We start from the raw sequence: 16,768 nt of genomic DNA, 5'->3' as shown, positions 1-16,768 counted from the left end.
TGGACTGGGGTAGGCCATTCACCACCTTTGAAAAGGTGTGCTCTCAACCCTCATACCCCACTCACATCATCTCTAACTTAAACCAAATTCTATTAAAGAAAGCCCTTCTGTCCCCTGCTCCTACATACCAAGAAACAAGGGAGAGAGACTGTTCTGCTAAGGGGTCAACTGTGAAATGGGCCAAGATCTACCAGACAACTAGTGTATGCTCACACAGGGCCTTCTAGTTCACTCTTAGAGGCAAATTCCTTCTTAGATGGACAAAACCATGTGCACTGCAGGTGGGGCAGATGTTACTTGTGCAGAGAGAATTAGATTTGGGTGGAGATTTACTTCAAAGTGAGATCTATATTGCAGTGTAAAAATAAAGCAGTCCGTATTTTCCCTGCACAGAAACAAAATAACTTACACAAAGCTAAATCTCTGTGCACGTTACATCTGCCCCACCTGCACTGCACATGGTTTTGTCCAGCTAAGAAGGAATTTGCCTCTAAGAGTGAACTAGAATAAGGCCCATAGTATGGAAGTAGGAGAGATGCAATGTAATTCAAATTATTATCCAGATGGTATAGATAGGCAAGGGTCATTGGGCGACCAAATTAAAGTTGACCACTGATGGTCAACAGGGCATATGTGGACACATGAAAAAGGTGGACATGCCTAAAGTCAACAGGGTCAAAAGGTCGACAAGCATTAGGGCAACGTGATACGGTACCAGGGCCGGCGCAAGGCACCGGAGCGCCCCAGGCGAGTCGGGGTGGGGGCGCCCCGGTGCCGGGGGAGGTGGGGGAGGTGTGTGGGGGGGTACCTGTCCTGTCCTGCGGCGCTCTGTAGTTAAAGCTGGCGGCGGCGGCAGCGGGGGATCCCTGTCGTCAATAAGAAGAAATAACCAGCGCTATCCGCTATGCGGAAGCGCTTCTGTTGTGAAAACACTGCCCGCACAGCCAATCAGCGTGCGGACAGGGATAGCGCTGGTTATTTCTTCTTATTGACGGCAGGGACTCCCCGCTGCCGCCGCCAGCTTTAACTACACAGCGCCGCAGGACAGTCAGGTACCCCCGCGGCAGGGACTCCCCGCTGCTGCCGCCGCCAGCTTTAACTACACAGCGCCGCAGGACAGTCAGGTACCCCCGCGGCAGGGACTCCCCGCTGCCGCCGCCGCCAGCTATAACTACACAGCGCCACAGGACAGTCAGGTACCCCCGCGGCAGGGACTCCCCGCTGCCGCCGCCAGCTTTAACTACACAGCGCCGCAGGACAGTCAGGTACCCCCGCGGCAAAATGCCGCCCTCCAGTGGCCGGCGCCCTAGGCAAATGCCTAGATTTGCCTAGTGGTGGCGCCGGCCCTGTACGGTACATATACCATATAGATGGCCTACTTCCCGACACAAAGTTTATCCAGGAGTTTCCTCTCTGCCAGAGATATAATCGTGCTCAGGCTTCACATATGTTGGGACTGCCCATTGATAACCTAATGCTGGGACAGTATTAGAAAGCAAACTATGGATATTTAAGGCTCACCTGGCCCAGAGGCTCCTGATTTTTGGTTGTTGTCTCACTCTTACATTCCTATATATCAGGCATGTCCAAACTGTGGCCCTCCAGCTGTTGTGAAACTACACATCCCAGCATGCCTTGCCATTGTTTTAGCTTTGCCTAATAGCAAAACTATGGCAAGGCATAATGGGGCTTGTAGTTTCACAACAGCTGGAGGGCCATAGTTCGGACATGCCTGCTATATATAAATATAAACACTCCCTGCTTAGGCACTTTAGCAATGCGGCTAGGGCAGTCCTCGGGGTGAGACGGAGATCACATTCTCCACCTACGGTATTAGAGTGATGTCAGCGTTCGGACTTCTATATGGCAATGGATGACATTTACTAGTCCATCCCTGAAAAACAATCTGTTTCAAGGTACTGTATGTGGTTTGGCTGGATAGTATTTAAAAAGTTCCCTACTTAAAAGGCTTTGGTCCCTACTGTTCTGTCATGACCTGGATATACCCCTGAAGAAGCTTGACCCTTTTGACTTGCCGCATCTATAGATTTTAGGGACTGTAAAAAGATTTTCACCTATACCCCCTTTTTTCTACTCTTCCACCCTCTTTCCATTTGTCCCACTTCTGCTTTACTTGTATGTGTTCCTCTTTTTCTTAGGATTACATAACATTACCATTGTCTCAAAGAGGGTAGTCAATATATGGATACTGTTTGCGATAATAGGTAGAATTTACATTCAGCCTATTTAATATATCCAACTCTCTGAAATTTTCCGATGTAGCCTGCAGATTTGCAAATAAATGACCGTGAATTTAGCGTCCATTTTCCTTAAATTCAGCTTTTAAAAAACCTCAAATCTGCATTGACGAAAACAGCCACTAAATTGTCGAATTCATGGCCGTTTTTTCGCCGATCCGCGGCGCATTTAATAGGTGTGTGCCGATATTTCCGACTGTCAGAAGAGTATTGTTACATATATATTGTTCCATATTAATATATATATATATATATATATATATATATATATATATATATATATATATATATATATATATATATATATATATATATATATATATATATATACCAGGCTTTTATGATTATTTGTTTGACACTTAAATTAACATGGTAATTGAAAATAAAGAATTCATAAAAAAAAAAAAAGGCTAGTTCTTTACTATGGTACTAACCTCTTTGTGTCCCTGAATCTGTGAATTCACAAATGCCCCAAGTATGTGGGAGGTGAGGGGTAAGTAGATGTGGATAAGTTGTGTTTCTTGATGCAAACAAAACAAGGAGAAGTAATTCCTCAGCTCCATGACGATGATTGCATTTTCTTGCTAAAAGTAAAACAGAAGTTCCTGAAAAAGCCCCTTAATTTACGAAGCAGAAATGAAAAAAAGTGTTTTGCTAAAAAAAAAAAAATTATTCAAAACTAAAAAAAGAAACAAAATGACAATGAAGGCATCTGGAAAACAAAGGGCAATCTGCAATAAGGTTAATTAATAGGGTGATTCTAAAATTCAAAAAAGATGTGAGAAATGTTTTCGATCTGAAGAACAGGCCACGGAGGAAGTTTATTTGATCTCTTTGAGTGCCAAGGGAATTTGTCAAAATAGATGTGAAAATTGCCAAGCAAACCGTTTTACTAAACCCTTTGGGGAAAATTACCAAGATGGGAGTTTTCACATGGGATAGGCACCCAATCAGATACTATCAACTATCTTCTAGAAGGTGCTAAATAAAGGAGTAGATTCTGATTGGTTGCCCATAGCAACATCCCATGTGACATAGAACTCCCATTTTAGTAAATCCCCCTCCTTTGATTGCCAACGTTGCTGTGAGAGATCCTCAAAATATCTGTTAAAAATGCCAGCGTCCCTCGCAGTTCTTTTTTTGGGTGCAATATTTAACTAAACTTCAATTAATTGACTTGGCTGTATTTGTATTTATTTATATTAAAAGTACAGTCGCTGTGAGCGATGCCGGCATTTTTAGTGGATATTTTTAGGATTGGTTTCAGCAACGTTGACACAATGGGTAAAAGGCCAGATAAATATGTGAACTTTATAGTTGAAGCTTGTATTGGTCTAGTATTTTTGTTGGGGGGTGAACTTGCCTCAACAATGCGAGACTCCAGCTGCTCCACAGACTCCGTCTCCTTATTCTGCACGGTGGCGCTGATCATTTGCTTCTTCATAAGACTGTATTTATGTAAGGCTTTTTGGTGCTTGTGCAGTACCCCTTTCTCATGGCGCTCGCAAAGGTCCTGTATGGGGCACAAAAGTCTTATTGTGAGTGGTACAAGCAAAAATCCTCTATTAAGCATGCAGGACTTGTAGCCGCATAAGGATTAATGGAAAAGTGTTTTATACCCCGTTCTCACTGCAGCCAAATTCCCGGGTCTAGCATGTAGACCCGGGAATTTTCCTTTTAACACGGGATTTTTGGCAGTGTGAACGGGTCACATACCCGGATCTCAGACACAGGTAAAACCCTTCTTTTTACCCGTGTCTGAGATCCGGGTGTGCAGACACGGGTCGACCCGTTCACACTGCCGAAAAACCCGTGTTAAAAGGCAAATTTCCGGGTAGAACTTCTTCACCCGGGAATTTGCCTTGCAGTGAGAACGGGGGTCCAGCGCAGTGAGAACACGGCATAAGTGCCACCTAAATATCTCTCCTGCTCGCTACCTACTGTAGATCTGCCACTAGATTCCAAAGCTGACACATGGGGAAGTCTTCAGAAACTTCATAAGTTTTTCAAAATAGAACCTAAACCTAATTGAATCAGTTATTTACTGTAAACTCCACAATGATCTGCTTTAAGTGGAGCAGTTTAAAAACCTGGTCTTACTAAAAGGTGCGCACACACACAAGGTGAGATTTTGGCTATGTACGATTTTGACTATGCAATATATATTTGAACTCCCCAGAGCCATGCAATCTTGACTACAGTATATTTCCTTGAGATTATAACTATATTTAGTTGAGCACAATTTTGACTATACTAGAACACTAGACTGTCTACAATATAGCCAAAAATTGGCTTGCTTGCACAGTTACTTGCTTTCTCACAATGCTGATCCCATGGGGCTGTGCATTGCAAGCTATATAAACACACAATGAGCTATTTGTGCTAACTTCCTTTCCGATTTTGACTATATAGTCAAAATCAGCTCAAACTGTACCTTGTGTATGCACCTTTACTCATATATTACTTATGAACACAAAGATAGCATATTTTATTAGGTGTATATGATAAAGAAAGTCTCAATTAACGCTTCGGGTTGGCGTTGATCGTGGGGTGGCGTTAAAAATTTGGGGGGACATTTAAGGGTTAATGGGCTCTGTAGCCCATTTAACATTGATTCCTATGGCCAAATCGGGTGGATTGAGGCATTTAACACTAAAATCGGGTCCATCGCGGCTTTTAACATTGCTTCCTATGGGAAATCGGGAGCATCGCGTCGCGGGCATCGCGGGTACGTTTATGGCCGGCCGCGACGCGACCGACGCGATTTTTCAGGTTTAACATGGTTTTCAATGGGAAAATCGCGGGCATCGCGTCGGTCGCGTCGCGGGCAGGCATAAATGTACCCGCGATGCCCGCGACGGGCGCCGTTCTAGGTAAAGAGTACCAAAATGTCATACTAAAATATACTTGAAAACATTTTCTTAAAACATGAAAAAAAAAAAGAAACACAAGAAAAATATTCATTAGTTTTTATGTAAATGCTGCCTATTGTTCATTGGCTAACTCCCCTGATTACAAATAATCCATATTTCAGGTGATATCTAAGTAAATGATTGCTTTGATGTAATTTCTGCTCATGGAATAACAGACGTGGTAGAGCCATCCCTCGCGGTCTTCTGAAGACACACATACTGTAACCTGGACTAGCCATAAACCATAGATGCCATGTAACATCATACAGACATTATTCTATGCGATAGGCCCAGCGCAGCAATATTAAACCTCAGCTTTACTTAAACAGAGTGACTTTAAAAAGGTACTTCTAACTTGTTGGGAGTAATAATGACCACATTTGGAAAGTTTTCCTTTTGTTATCTACTGACTGCTCCAGAACCAAGACAATGAACACTGACAGTATAAAACAAAACTATAATGTGATGCCACTTACTTTATATGACTGAAGGAGATCCAAGAAAAGATTTAACTTCTCTACCACATCAATTTCTTCAAGTCTACCCTATAAACGATTAGGACCAAAATAGAAAGAAATTAGCATATATACCATCAAACACATGTCAGTACTACTTTCTGGTTCTAAACATAGAGAGTAAACATAGAGAGTAAACATAGAGAGTAAACCCATTGTTTGTATTAAAGACAGATGTATAGAGACTACTGCATCTCCGTTTGTCATGTCGAATACACTGCACGGTGTAATGGTTAGCTGCACTACCTTACAGCACTGAGATCATGGATACAATTCCCACCATGGCCCTAACTGTGTGGAGTTTGTATATTCTCCTGGTGCTTGCGTTGTGTTTCCTCAGGGTACTCCGGTTTCCTCCCACAATCCAAAAATATACTGGTAGGTTAATTGGCTCCCTACAAAAATGAGCCCTAGTCTGTAAGCGAATGTGTACATGGGCCAAGTGGTTCTTATCTGCTGTGAAATTCTAGGTCTCTATGCTGCCAAATGTACAGAAAATATATATATATATTTAGCAAATCTAGAACTGGCCTGAAGAAAAAAAATCAGGAGATCTGCAACAGTGGAGGAGTATGATGTGCGGTAAGTATCACATACCTGCTGTGCAGCTTTGTCAGCAAGCAGAGCAAATTCAACAGACAACCCCTTAAGTGCCTGTTTCAATGCACCCCAAGAGCTGTGCGTGCGTGAGGCCCAGGAGGGCAGTGGAGTAGTGTCAGAACCCAAGGCACTAAACAAGAAGAAGTAGCAGATGGAATGGTCAATTACGTCATTGTGCATAAACGCCAAGCATATGTTCCAAGCTAAAATAGGGGCTCACTCAGGCACCACAGACCCAAGCCATTTATATTCATATCTTACATCTGTTTTTACCTTTTCAGAGGATGAGAACAGAATATTTTGCACATCTCTCATTGCAACATTGGCACTCAAACGGTTAATGATGCTAAATATTTTATGGGCATGATGGCTTTACCTTAGTTCCTTGCCAAAGCCTAGAAGGTCAGTGGCGTTATCAATGGCTCGTGCAGCCATTCTTTCAGCTCGATCCCGCAACTTGTAAAAGCTGTTGAAGATGTTCCTGATCAACTCTCTGCTGGCTGCAAACTGAACTTGGATATCAGCCGGGAGGAAATCCTGACAGGACAGCAGCAAAAAGACAGGATGTCAGGAAAATTCCAGCTCAAAATGTGCAAATCATGGAAAAGAAATACTGAAATATATATATATATATAGACAAAGAAATTCTGCGCAACACTTTAAATATCAAATGGCTTCACGTCTGCAACACCAATAAATCAGTGTATATGCAGTGCAGCTCACTCCAAAAGAGGCTAGTCGGACCTCAGGTATAATGGAAATGTGGACACAGGGAAGAAGGAGCGCACACATGAGCTAGATATAAAATATTTACTAGAGAGAAATAAACATGTAAGCTCAAAGCATATAAAAGTAGATAAAGCCAGCATGAGAATAGCCACCGACAGTATAGCATGCTGAAAGGTACGGGATCTGGGGACTCCAGGCAATTCCGACCACGATGTAACCAGCAGCAAAAGTTCTCACATATATGGGATGTTAATGGCACGGGATCTGGGGACTCCAGCAACTTCCGACCAATGATGGACAAATGGGTGACACAGCTCAAGGCAAGGCACGCTGAAAGACCGGGACCTGGGGACTCCAGACTCTCCGACCACGATGAAGCAGCGGCAGCGGCGGCGTTCTCAGCACGGCATACAACAGACGGACACAAGACAGCAGCGGTGATAGGATACGTCAGGATACGTCAGGAAAGGCACGCCCCAACGCGTTTCGTCCTGGGACTTCGTCAGGAGGCGTGTCTAAGGTAAGTATGGTCTAGGTTTAAATAGCCAGCTAATTAACGTCAATATCAAACAGCCTATGCTCGTTCACAAATTTGACAGGCTAAATCACACTATATAAAGAATACAGAGAATACAGAGACTCAGAGGATTTTTAACAAATTACAACCAACGGAATAAACATCGCAGGTTGAAGTTACAGCATAAATATATAGAAATAAAAATAAAAAAAACACTCTAATCTCAGTGAGATTATATTTTAATGAAGAATACAAATATGAATGCATAAAAAAGACTATAAAAGCCATATCTAAATTTAACTACATATAGCAGTATAATTAAATCATTAATTTATTAATTCCATACAGCTAATTATTAGTATTGATAAATAACCATGTGGTATACCACTTTACTAATATCTGTGAGATGAGAAAGAAAAATCGGGAACAAGAAGAGAAAATACATATTAGAAAACATGAATGAATAACTAAAATATCACATTATGTAAAGTATAAACATGTCAATAAATATATCATAAAAATCAGATAAATGAATGAATATAAGGAGAATGGACATTGAACTACACAATGGCCCAGCAAGAGCATGACCACTATAGTGCACTTTCCCTATAGTGGTCATGCTCTTGCTGGGCCATTGTGTAGTTCAATGTCCATTCTCCTTATATTCATTCATTTATCTGATTTTTATGATATATTTATTGACATGTTTATACTTTACATAATGTGATATTTTAGTTATTCATTCATGTTTTCTAATATGTATTTTCTCTTCTTGTTCCCGATTTTTCTTTCTCATCTCACAGATATTAGTAAAGTGGTATACCACATGGTTATTTATCAATACTAATAATTAGCTGTATGGAATTAATAAATTAATGATTTAATTATACTGCTATATGTAGTTAAATTTAGATATGGCTTTTATAGTCTTTTTTATGCATTCATATTTGTATTCTTCATTAAAATATAATCTCACTGAGATTAGAGTGTTTTTTTTATTTTTATTTCTATATATTTATGCTGTAACTTCAACCTGCGATGTTTATTCCGTTGGTTGTAATTTGTTAAAAATCCTCTGAGTCTCTGTATTCTTTATATAGTGTGATTTAGCCTGTCAAATTTGTGAACGAGCATAGGCTGTTTGATATTGACGTTAATTAGCTGGCTATTTAAACCTAGACCATACTTACCTTAGACACGCCTCCTGACGAAGTCCCAGGACGAAACGCGTTGGGGCCTGCCTTTCCTGACGTATCCTGACGTATCCTATCACCGCTGCTGTCTTGTGTCCGTCTGTTGTATGCCGTGCTGAGAACGCCGCCGCTGCCGCTGCTTCATCGTGGTCGGAGAGTCTGGAGTCCCCAGGTCCCGGTCTTTCAGCGTGCCTTGCCTTGAGCTGTGTCACCCATTTGTCCATCATTGGTCGGAAGTTGCTGGAGTCCCCAGATCCCGTGCCATTAACATCCCATATATGTGAGAACTTTTGCTGCTGGTTACATCGTGGTCGGAATTGCCTGGAGTCCCCAGATCCCGTACCTTTCAGCATGCTATACTGTCGGTGACTATTCTCATGCTGGCTTTATCTACTTTTATATGCTTTGAGCTTACATGTTTATTTCTCTCTAGTAAATATTTTATATCTAGCTCATGTGTGCGCTCCTTCTTCCCTGTGTCTATATATATATATATATATATATATATATATATATATATATATATATATATATATATACACACACACACACACACACACACACACACACACATATACACACACACAATTATAATAAAATGATGACAAGTCACTAGGGCTACCACCTCAGTTCTGTGGCTGGCTGACTTCAAAACTCCATTTCCCCTGGAACCTGTGTAATTAATATGTGTCCGGAATTAAAGGGATGAGGTGGTAACCCTACATGTCACCACAAGATATCCACAATACCTCACAGTTCATATACAGAAACGGTATGTACAAACAAGAATAAAAGGGTTTTACAGTACAAAACATTGCAGGTTTATAAACATTGCTGTGTCAGCAGTTATAACCCCCAACAAGAAGGGCAGCCAGGTTTAGTGATGATGTTGACAGTGAGGAGATTATGTATAAATCAGGAATGCACAAACTTGGTACTCAAGGCACTAACAGCCCAGGTGACTTAATTAGTACTGCAAAGTGGAAAATAAATAATGCTAAATAAATGTTAGGGTGTGCCACCCCCGAAAGCAACTCAGCCACACCAACCCAAGGGGACTTGAAACATAGAAACATAGAATTTGACGGCAGATAAGAACCACTTGGCCCATCTAGTCTGCCCCTTTTTTAAACATGTTACCTCAAACCATATTTGATCCTTATTTTTTTGTAAGGATATCAATATGCTTATCCCAAGCATGTTCACCAACCCAAGGAATTGGTTGGACCTTGGGTTGGTGTGGCTGAGTTGCCTTCAGGGTGGCACACCCTAACATTTATTTAGCACTATTTATTTTCCACTAACATTATACTTTCTAGCACTTCGGTTTTTAACCTCTAGCTTCTGCTTCTTTCTTATTAATACACTTATAGCTTAGTTTTTCACTTGTGTGCTGCCCTGAGGTGACTGGCTTATGCCGGCCTTTTTGGGGTTCCACATCCCAGATTCAAGCTTAGTACCAGAAATGAGGTCACCGTGAAGCTGGTTGGTGGGCAAATATTTCTTGGCCAATGAATATACCAAGAACCTCTATTATTGATTAATAATATGGAGTGTGCATCTGCACCATGTGTTTTTCTTTGCAGAACTACAAGTCCCAGCATGATAGCGCCTCATGTAAATAGAGTGTGCATTCTAAGATCCCCCCCATAGGCTTAATTAGTACCTCAGTTATTTTGATTTAACCATCTGTGCCGAAGCCTGGATATCACTAAAACCTGCAGAGTTAGTGTGCCTTGAGGACCAAGGTTGGGAATGCCTGGTTTAAGTGATGGAAAGAAATGAAAGCATGAGGGAAGAAAGCACTCTTCATGAGACTTTACAGTGTATAATACTCAAGCAGAGGAGCCCAGTGCCCTTCTAGTGTACGGAACAATAGACTGGTCAGCTATAGACTGTTGGTGAAACAGCCATTTACTTAGCATGGCTTCTGATTGCAGCCATGTACAACAGGTAAAATAATATTCATTAATCTGCAGAGAAAATTCTATACTGTGCGGAAAGTCTGAGTCTCATGTCAGGGATACAATTATCTAAACTTATCATTATCCTACACATAAATGATACATACCTTGGCTTGTGCAGCAAGATTAGACGTTAAGTATTCATCTCCTACCCCACGGATAGATTCACGCATTTTATTCTGTATATCCTAAACCAAAAGAAAAAACAAAGACAACTCTGTAAGATAGCCATATATTGCCTTGAGCAAACATGAGCATCACACAGATGTTTCAGAATATCACACTTTCAGATGCATCAAACCTTCAATAGAGAACATACGGATGCCCATATTTAGATTCTGGATATTTTGTAGTACATTCTATAACATCCTCTTTAGAAAGTCTGATACAGTGCATCTGTCTTTTTCTGATGCAGAGGAAGATATTCCAGTGTTCCAGTGCCTCAGTGCAGTGGAACCTTCAGAACGTGATGTGTGTGATTTACATTGCACACAAGCTGTCATATGCCTGCATTCAGAATCACAGGTTATACGGTTTTCTGTAGGCCTCATGTATCCTCACTAAGACATATGGGATGATTAATGTTGGCTCGCAAAGCACATTTGGTTTGCTAATGGACAAAACCATGTGTACTGCAGGTGGGGCAGATGTAACATGTGCAGAGAGTTAGATTTGGGTGATTTATTTTGTTTCTGTGCAGGATAAATACTGGCAGCTTTATTTTAACACTGCAATATATAGTTTGAAGTACACACCCCACCCAAATCTAACTCTCTCTGCACATGTTTTATCAGCCCCACCTGCAGTGCACATGGTTTTGTCCATTAGCAAACCAAATGTGCTTTGCAAACCAATCAGAATCACCACCATAATTTCTTTTTACAAACCTGCCCTGGTTATCAAATGGACAGTGACAACAAAAAAAATGGCTCCACAGTTCAATATCATACTGACTGAAAAATGTAGAACAAAGTTACACACTTAATATTGGCGATACTCCTAGAAGGTCAAATACTTTACGGGAGTAAAACCCTTTAGGAAGGGTTTTACTGTAGATCAAAACTTTAAGGTTGAAGCTAGAACGATGGGGCAGATTTATGAAACAGCGATATATGCATTAGCTGCACTACTGCTATTTAAATGTATTATATTTACAGAACTCTCGAGCCACGTTTATACATCTGCCCCTTTATCCTAAATCCCCTCCTATGGGGCTAATTCAGCATAGATCGCTAATCAGAGAATTTGAAAATTGAACGATTATTGAACGACTGCGCATGCATACCGTACGCATTGCGGGAGGGGAAATACTGTAGCCACTGAAAATGATTATGGATCGTAAAAGCAATGTGGGTGGAGTTTGACTGACAGGAAACCGGCATTTGGGGGGTGGAAACCTGAAATTTTTCTGGGAGGGTCTGAAAAAAACACACAGGCATTTTCTAGGAGGGTCTGTGATGTCTGGGCTGACCATTCCACCCTGTCTCAGTCGCAGATTAGTGGAAGCCTCAGACCTACTCACAATTGCACAGATGGCAAAAAACAATATATTCACAATTCTCTTGCACATTAGTGATCCGTGCTGAACTAGCACCTAGGTGTTGAATAACACATTTTCTGCTTTCAATCTTGTGGTCTTTCTTATTAAAGGACAAGCACTGCAGGAGTACATCACTGTAGGAAGGATGGGGAATCTTTCCCAATGCTACATCAGGCTTCATAATGAATGTTATTTGCTAGTCTATACTCACCTGCCCATTATACGACAGGAACATATTCACAAGCACGTCATCCCAGAAAGAAGGGTGCCTAGACACCAGATTAATAAACCTCTTCAGCGCCCGTCTGCGGGATTCTATAAACTCGCGGTCAGCTAGTGAAATATACAGAGAAAGAGATAGAATATGCCTTTTACGGTTTATCATTTCAGGCTCTGCAGCAGTACGTGGCAATTAACTATTTAATAGGTGGGGATTCAATCCCGGATTCCGACTGCCTGGACGTCTCGAAAGTTGGAATCTGGGACTTTTTTTGTTCCTTCCAAAAGGAACTGGACAATCAGTATTCAATGTACTGAGAGTCGGTAATTCGTCTGGAACAACTACGGATTGTCGAAAAACAGCCGTGAATTCAACAACGCGCAGCCATTTCCGTCAACACAGATTCAACTTGTTTTAAAGTTAAATCTGTTCTATCGGAATCTGCCTTCAATGCCGTCGATAACAGCAGCATTTAATAGGCACCAGCCGCTAATTCCCCCGACAGAAATAGCATCCGGGATTGAATACCACCCATAAAGTTCATTATAAGAGTATACAAAGTAATTTTTTTTTTTTTATTTACCAGCCCCTCCATTTAACTAGCAGAACTGTAGATGTCCCAGAACAAGGACCCCAATTATTCATACGTACTCCCTCCCACAGCTGAATCACATGATCTTTCCTTGTCAACCACAGAACAAATATAAATAATAAACCCAACTGAATGCAATCAGCAACTGATTGGTACAAACGTCCTCCCATGCCAGTAGAGGATCTGCTATTGCACTGCTCAGTACCCCCACACCATAGAGTCACAGTTCTGATAGCTGGGGAACAGTGACGTGCGGTGAGGTGAGAGACTGGTGAGGCTCTGTGGCCCCATTTTTGAAATGGGATTGAGTCCCACCGCCAAAGCCTGATACAGCAACTCCAGCGACAGTATCCCCACAATGCCCAATTGTGATAGCTTTGATGACTACCCCCTAAGTATGTAAGATACAGGGTATATATTATATAGAAGCAGTGATGATATGGACTGCATATATATTATAATTATATATATATATATATATATATAAATAATATACACATACACATTGTATTTTATATTCAGATGGTGTGATAGACCAAAGAAAATGCCCCAAACCCCCCCCCCCCCCTAATCTGTGAGTGATGGCTGCATGAAGGATTCACTAATATTATATTCACAGATACTGTATCTCCCTCTGGAACCCATTTCTTCTGCCCCAACACACAGACCTCAGATCATAGCATAGCTAGCCCCATCAATCATTATATACTTTATGGGTGAACGATCCTAGAAATGCTGCTGAGGTTGTAGAGATAAGGGACGGGGTAGGGGCTGACCTTGTCCTGTTTAGTTCAGTCAGATGCAGGGAGTATCGCCACAGACAGACTGTGCTACTGACCAGTCTTAACGGAGCAGGACACAGCTGAAATACTTTGCTTGCTGGAGCCAAGGCTGGCTCACAGAAGAGGGGGAAAGCCAGTGCACGGAGAGAGAAGAGCAGGCGGGGGCAGAGTGGATTTTATTAGCCGGGACTCGGGAGAGCTCTCCTACCTCTGAACAAGTGCACTGTGCTGCTGTCTCACTCCTGTCTGTCTGACCCAGCGGTGACTTCACTGTTGTGGGAGGGATTGTTTCAGATTACTGGACTCCGACTTCGGCACACCGAGGCAGCACATGGTACTTAGGAGCTGTAGTATGTATCAGAGGTGATCTTCTTAACCCGCCCCTGCCGGCAACCATGACAGCGGATATAGGCTGTCAGTGTGTAACAGCCTAATCCGCTGTCCTATCACATCTGTCGGTGACAGGGGTGTGCCTTGTGTATGGGGTACATCCCTGTCACTGATGCAGATGTCTAGGTGCAACTTCCCCATTGTTTTTCAATGGGTTTTTCAGTCTCTTCTTCGGCCCGTGATTAGCCCCGCCCCCCGCTGCTGAGAGTTTGCAATTGTCAGCGGGAGGCACAGCTCCCGCAGCCTCCCACCCTCACAACAGTGTACCACCTAATACTTTATAGAAAAAAAATACAAATAAGATATTTATTACACAGTGTATGCGTTATAAATATCTTTGTATTTTTGTTCCTCAATTATGACAGGTGATGCACTGCCTCCCCTGCCTCCCCTGACTGCACGTCCCTGCTGGGGAAGGGATCAGAAAACATCCCTTGTGGGTGGGTATATCCTTTACAAAGAATACAATGGCAGATGCTGGTGTAAATATGCCCATACAACTTAGTAAAATGTCTCATATTAATTGTGCATTAATAATGCATTTGACATGTAGCGGTTATTAATACATACATTGTTGACATCAACCACGCTTCCCAAATACATGAAGTTGCATCATACACAGCTGAATAGAGCAAGTAATGCTCTCAAGGTGAGTGTGCATAGGAGCAATGGGAACACTGGGCTCTAGTATCAGAATAAATAATGACCCCAGGGGTCCTCAAACTATTTTGCTCTGGGACCCCATCAGACAGTGAATATAATTACAGGACCCCAGCAAGTTGCTGCAGAAGGTCATCACATCACGTGTGTAGTCAGCAGACAGCACATACATGGCAGCATTGTGGAGGCATAGAGTGATGTGAGGAGTCTAAATAGACAATTTAACAGATTTTCAGACTCCTTGAATCACTGACTGAGTTTAGAAAAGTCATCAGCCTGATGGTCAGCAACATGGAGCGGCGACCCCATACTGAGAAGGTCGGGACCCACTTTGGGGTCAGGACCCACAGTTTGAGATCTGCTGGCTTACAGTATTACTGTAACAGAATGTAATCTCTAAGTTTACTTGGTACTACTGAAATAAAATGTATCGCATGGAATGGGAATCTTTTCAGACAGATGCCAATTTAAAATGTAGACTTAGCAAAACCATGTTTTCACAAAAGACCCGAATCTGAAGGAAGTTTAATAATGATGCAGGAACATGTTAAACAGCATTTCAGACAATTAGGGTTGTGTGATCCTCAGAAAAAGGACAGTATGTGGCTTCCTCCCTTGATCTGCTGATAAATAAACGGTTATTTCTTCTCAGGCCATTTCTGTCTTAATTTAATCTTGCAGTATACAACTATCTGCTCACACATCAGCCCTGATCAAAGAGGGAGAAGCAGTAACTGTGGCACTCCTATCACTGACTGTGGCACTCCCATCACTGCTCAGTCTCATTATACCATCTTCATATCCTTCCTAACAAATCTATTCTAGGTAAAAATAACCAATGTACATCCCAAAGGTCACATCAGAGCCGGCCTTAGGCATAGGCAAACTAGGCAATTGCCTAGAGCATTTGGAATGCCAAGGGGCATCAGCAGCTTCTGCTGATTAAAATGATATGCAGCATGCCTATATTCTGTGTGAGTGAGGCTGTATCTGCATATGAAATCGTGTATTCATGGAAATCACTGTAACATATCATTTTAATCATCGGAAGCTCCCTGTGTGTCCTGGTCACATAACAATGCAAATAAGACGAATTATCAGCAAAAAATGCACCCAACGTTAGCAGAACTGGCCAGGAGCTGCATGGCCTATTGAGGCAAGATGTATGAGGAAACATCTGTATCCAAGCAGAGGCAGAGGTCACAGTGTTAGCAGCTGTGCGAGTGCTGTCTGCAGGTGAGTTGGTTGTGCAATAGTGTTCGGCATATGTGTAAGGGGCATTATGTGTGTCATGTATAAATGCATTAATAATGTGCGACATGTGTAACAGGCATTATGTGTGTCGTGTATAAGGGCATTAATAATGTGCAACATATGTGTAAGGGGCATTATGTGTGTCATTATGCATCTCTAAGGACATTAATAATGGGTGTCATGTGTAAGGGGCATTACTGTGTGGTATTATCAGGGGTGCCGAGAGAAGTACAAATTACCAAGGCGAAAGTCTGATGGAAAGGCCTTGAGGGGGCCCCGGGCCCCCTCCCCTTAAGTGACAGCAGCAGCTGCAGCTCTTCTCCTCTGCCCAGCACACACTGCTTTGTGCTGGGTTGCAGTGTGGCCATGGAGGGTGCTTAAAATACAATATTTTCTATGGATTTTTTTTCTAAGGGTATAATGTGAGGAGTAATGTACATAAGGTAAAGTGGTACTACTGTGTGATGTAACGTGAATAAGGGACACCATCGCATGATATAATGTGAAAAAAGTGGCACTACTGTGTGGCATAATTTGAATTGGAGGGAGCAGGGTCAGTGGCGGTGCTAGGGGGCACCAGCCAAAATCTTGCCTAGGGCATCATTTAGGCTAGGGCCAGCTCTGGGTCACATCTCACTGACA

The 16,768-nt window shown here is 42.1% G+C and overlaps 1 protein-coding gene across 1 annotated transcript in view; it reads right to left on the bottom strand.

The window, feature by feature from the left end:
• SNX8 (sorting nexin 8) overlaps window positions 1-16,768 on the bottom strand; it is a 29,610-nt gene that overhangs the window by 1,586 nt on the left and 11,256 nt on the right. The window contains exons 4-10 of the mRNA XM_083153243.1: window positions 12,440-12,561; window positions 10,796-10,876; window positions 6,662-6,822; window positions 6,283-6,415; window positions 5,647-5,715; window positions 3,618-3,771; window positions 2,693-2,838 (exon numbers count right to left, since the gene is read on the bottom strand). Coding sequence (XP_083009369.1) covers window positions 2,693-2,838; window positions 3,618-3,771; window positions 5,647-5,715; window positions 6,283-6,415; window positions 6,662-6,822; window positions 10,796-10,876; window positions 12,440-12,561 — 866 coding nt within the window. The remainder of the gene's footprint in view (window positions 1-2,692; window positions 2,839-3,617; window positions 3,772-5,646; window positions 5,716-6,282; window positions 6,416-6,661; window positions 6,823-10,795; window positions 10,877-12,439; window positions 12,562-16,768) is intronic.

The sequence above is a fragment of the Crinia signifera genome, chromosome 7 (genome assembly GCF_055691185.1).
Source record: "Crinia signifera chromosome 7, ASM5569118v1, whole genome shotgun sequence".
NCBI lineage: Eukaryota > Metazoa > Chordata > Amphibia > Anura > Myobatrachidae > Crinia > Crinia signifera.
This window is presented reverse-complemented; position numbering and strand designations above follow the sequence as displayed.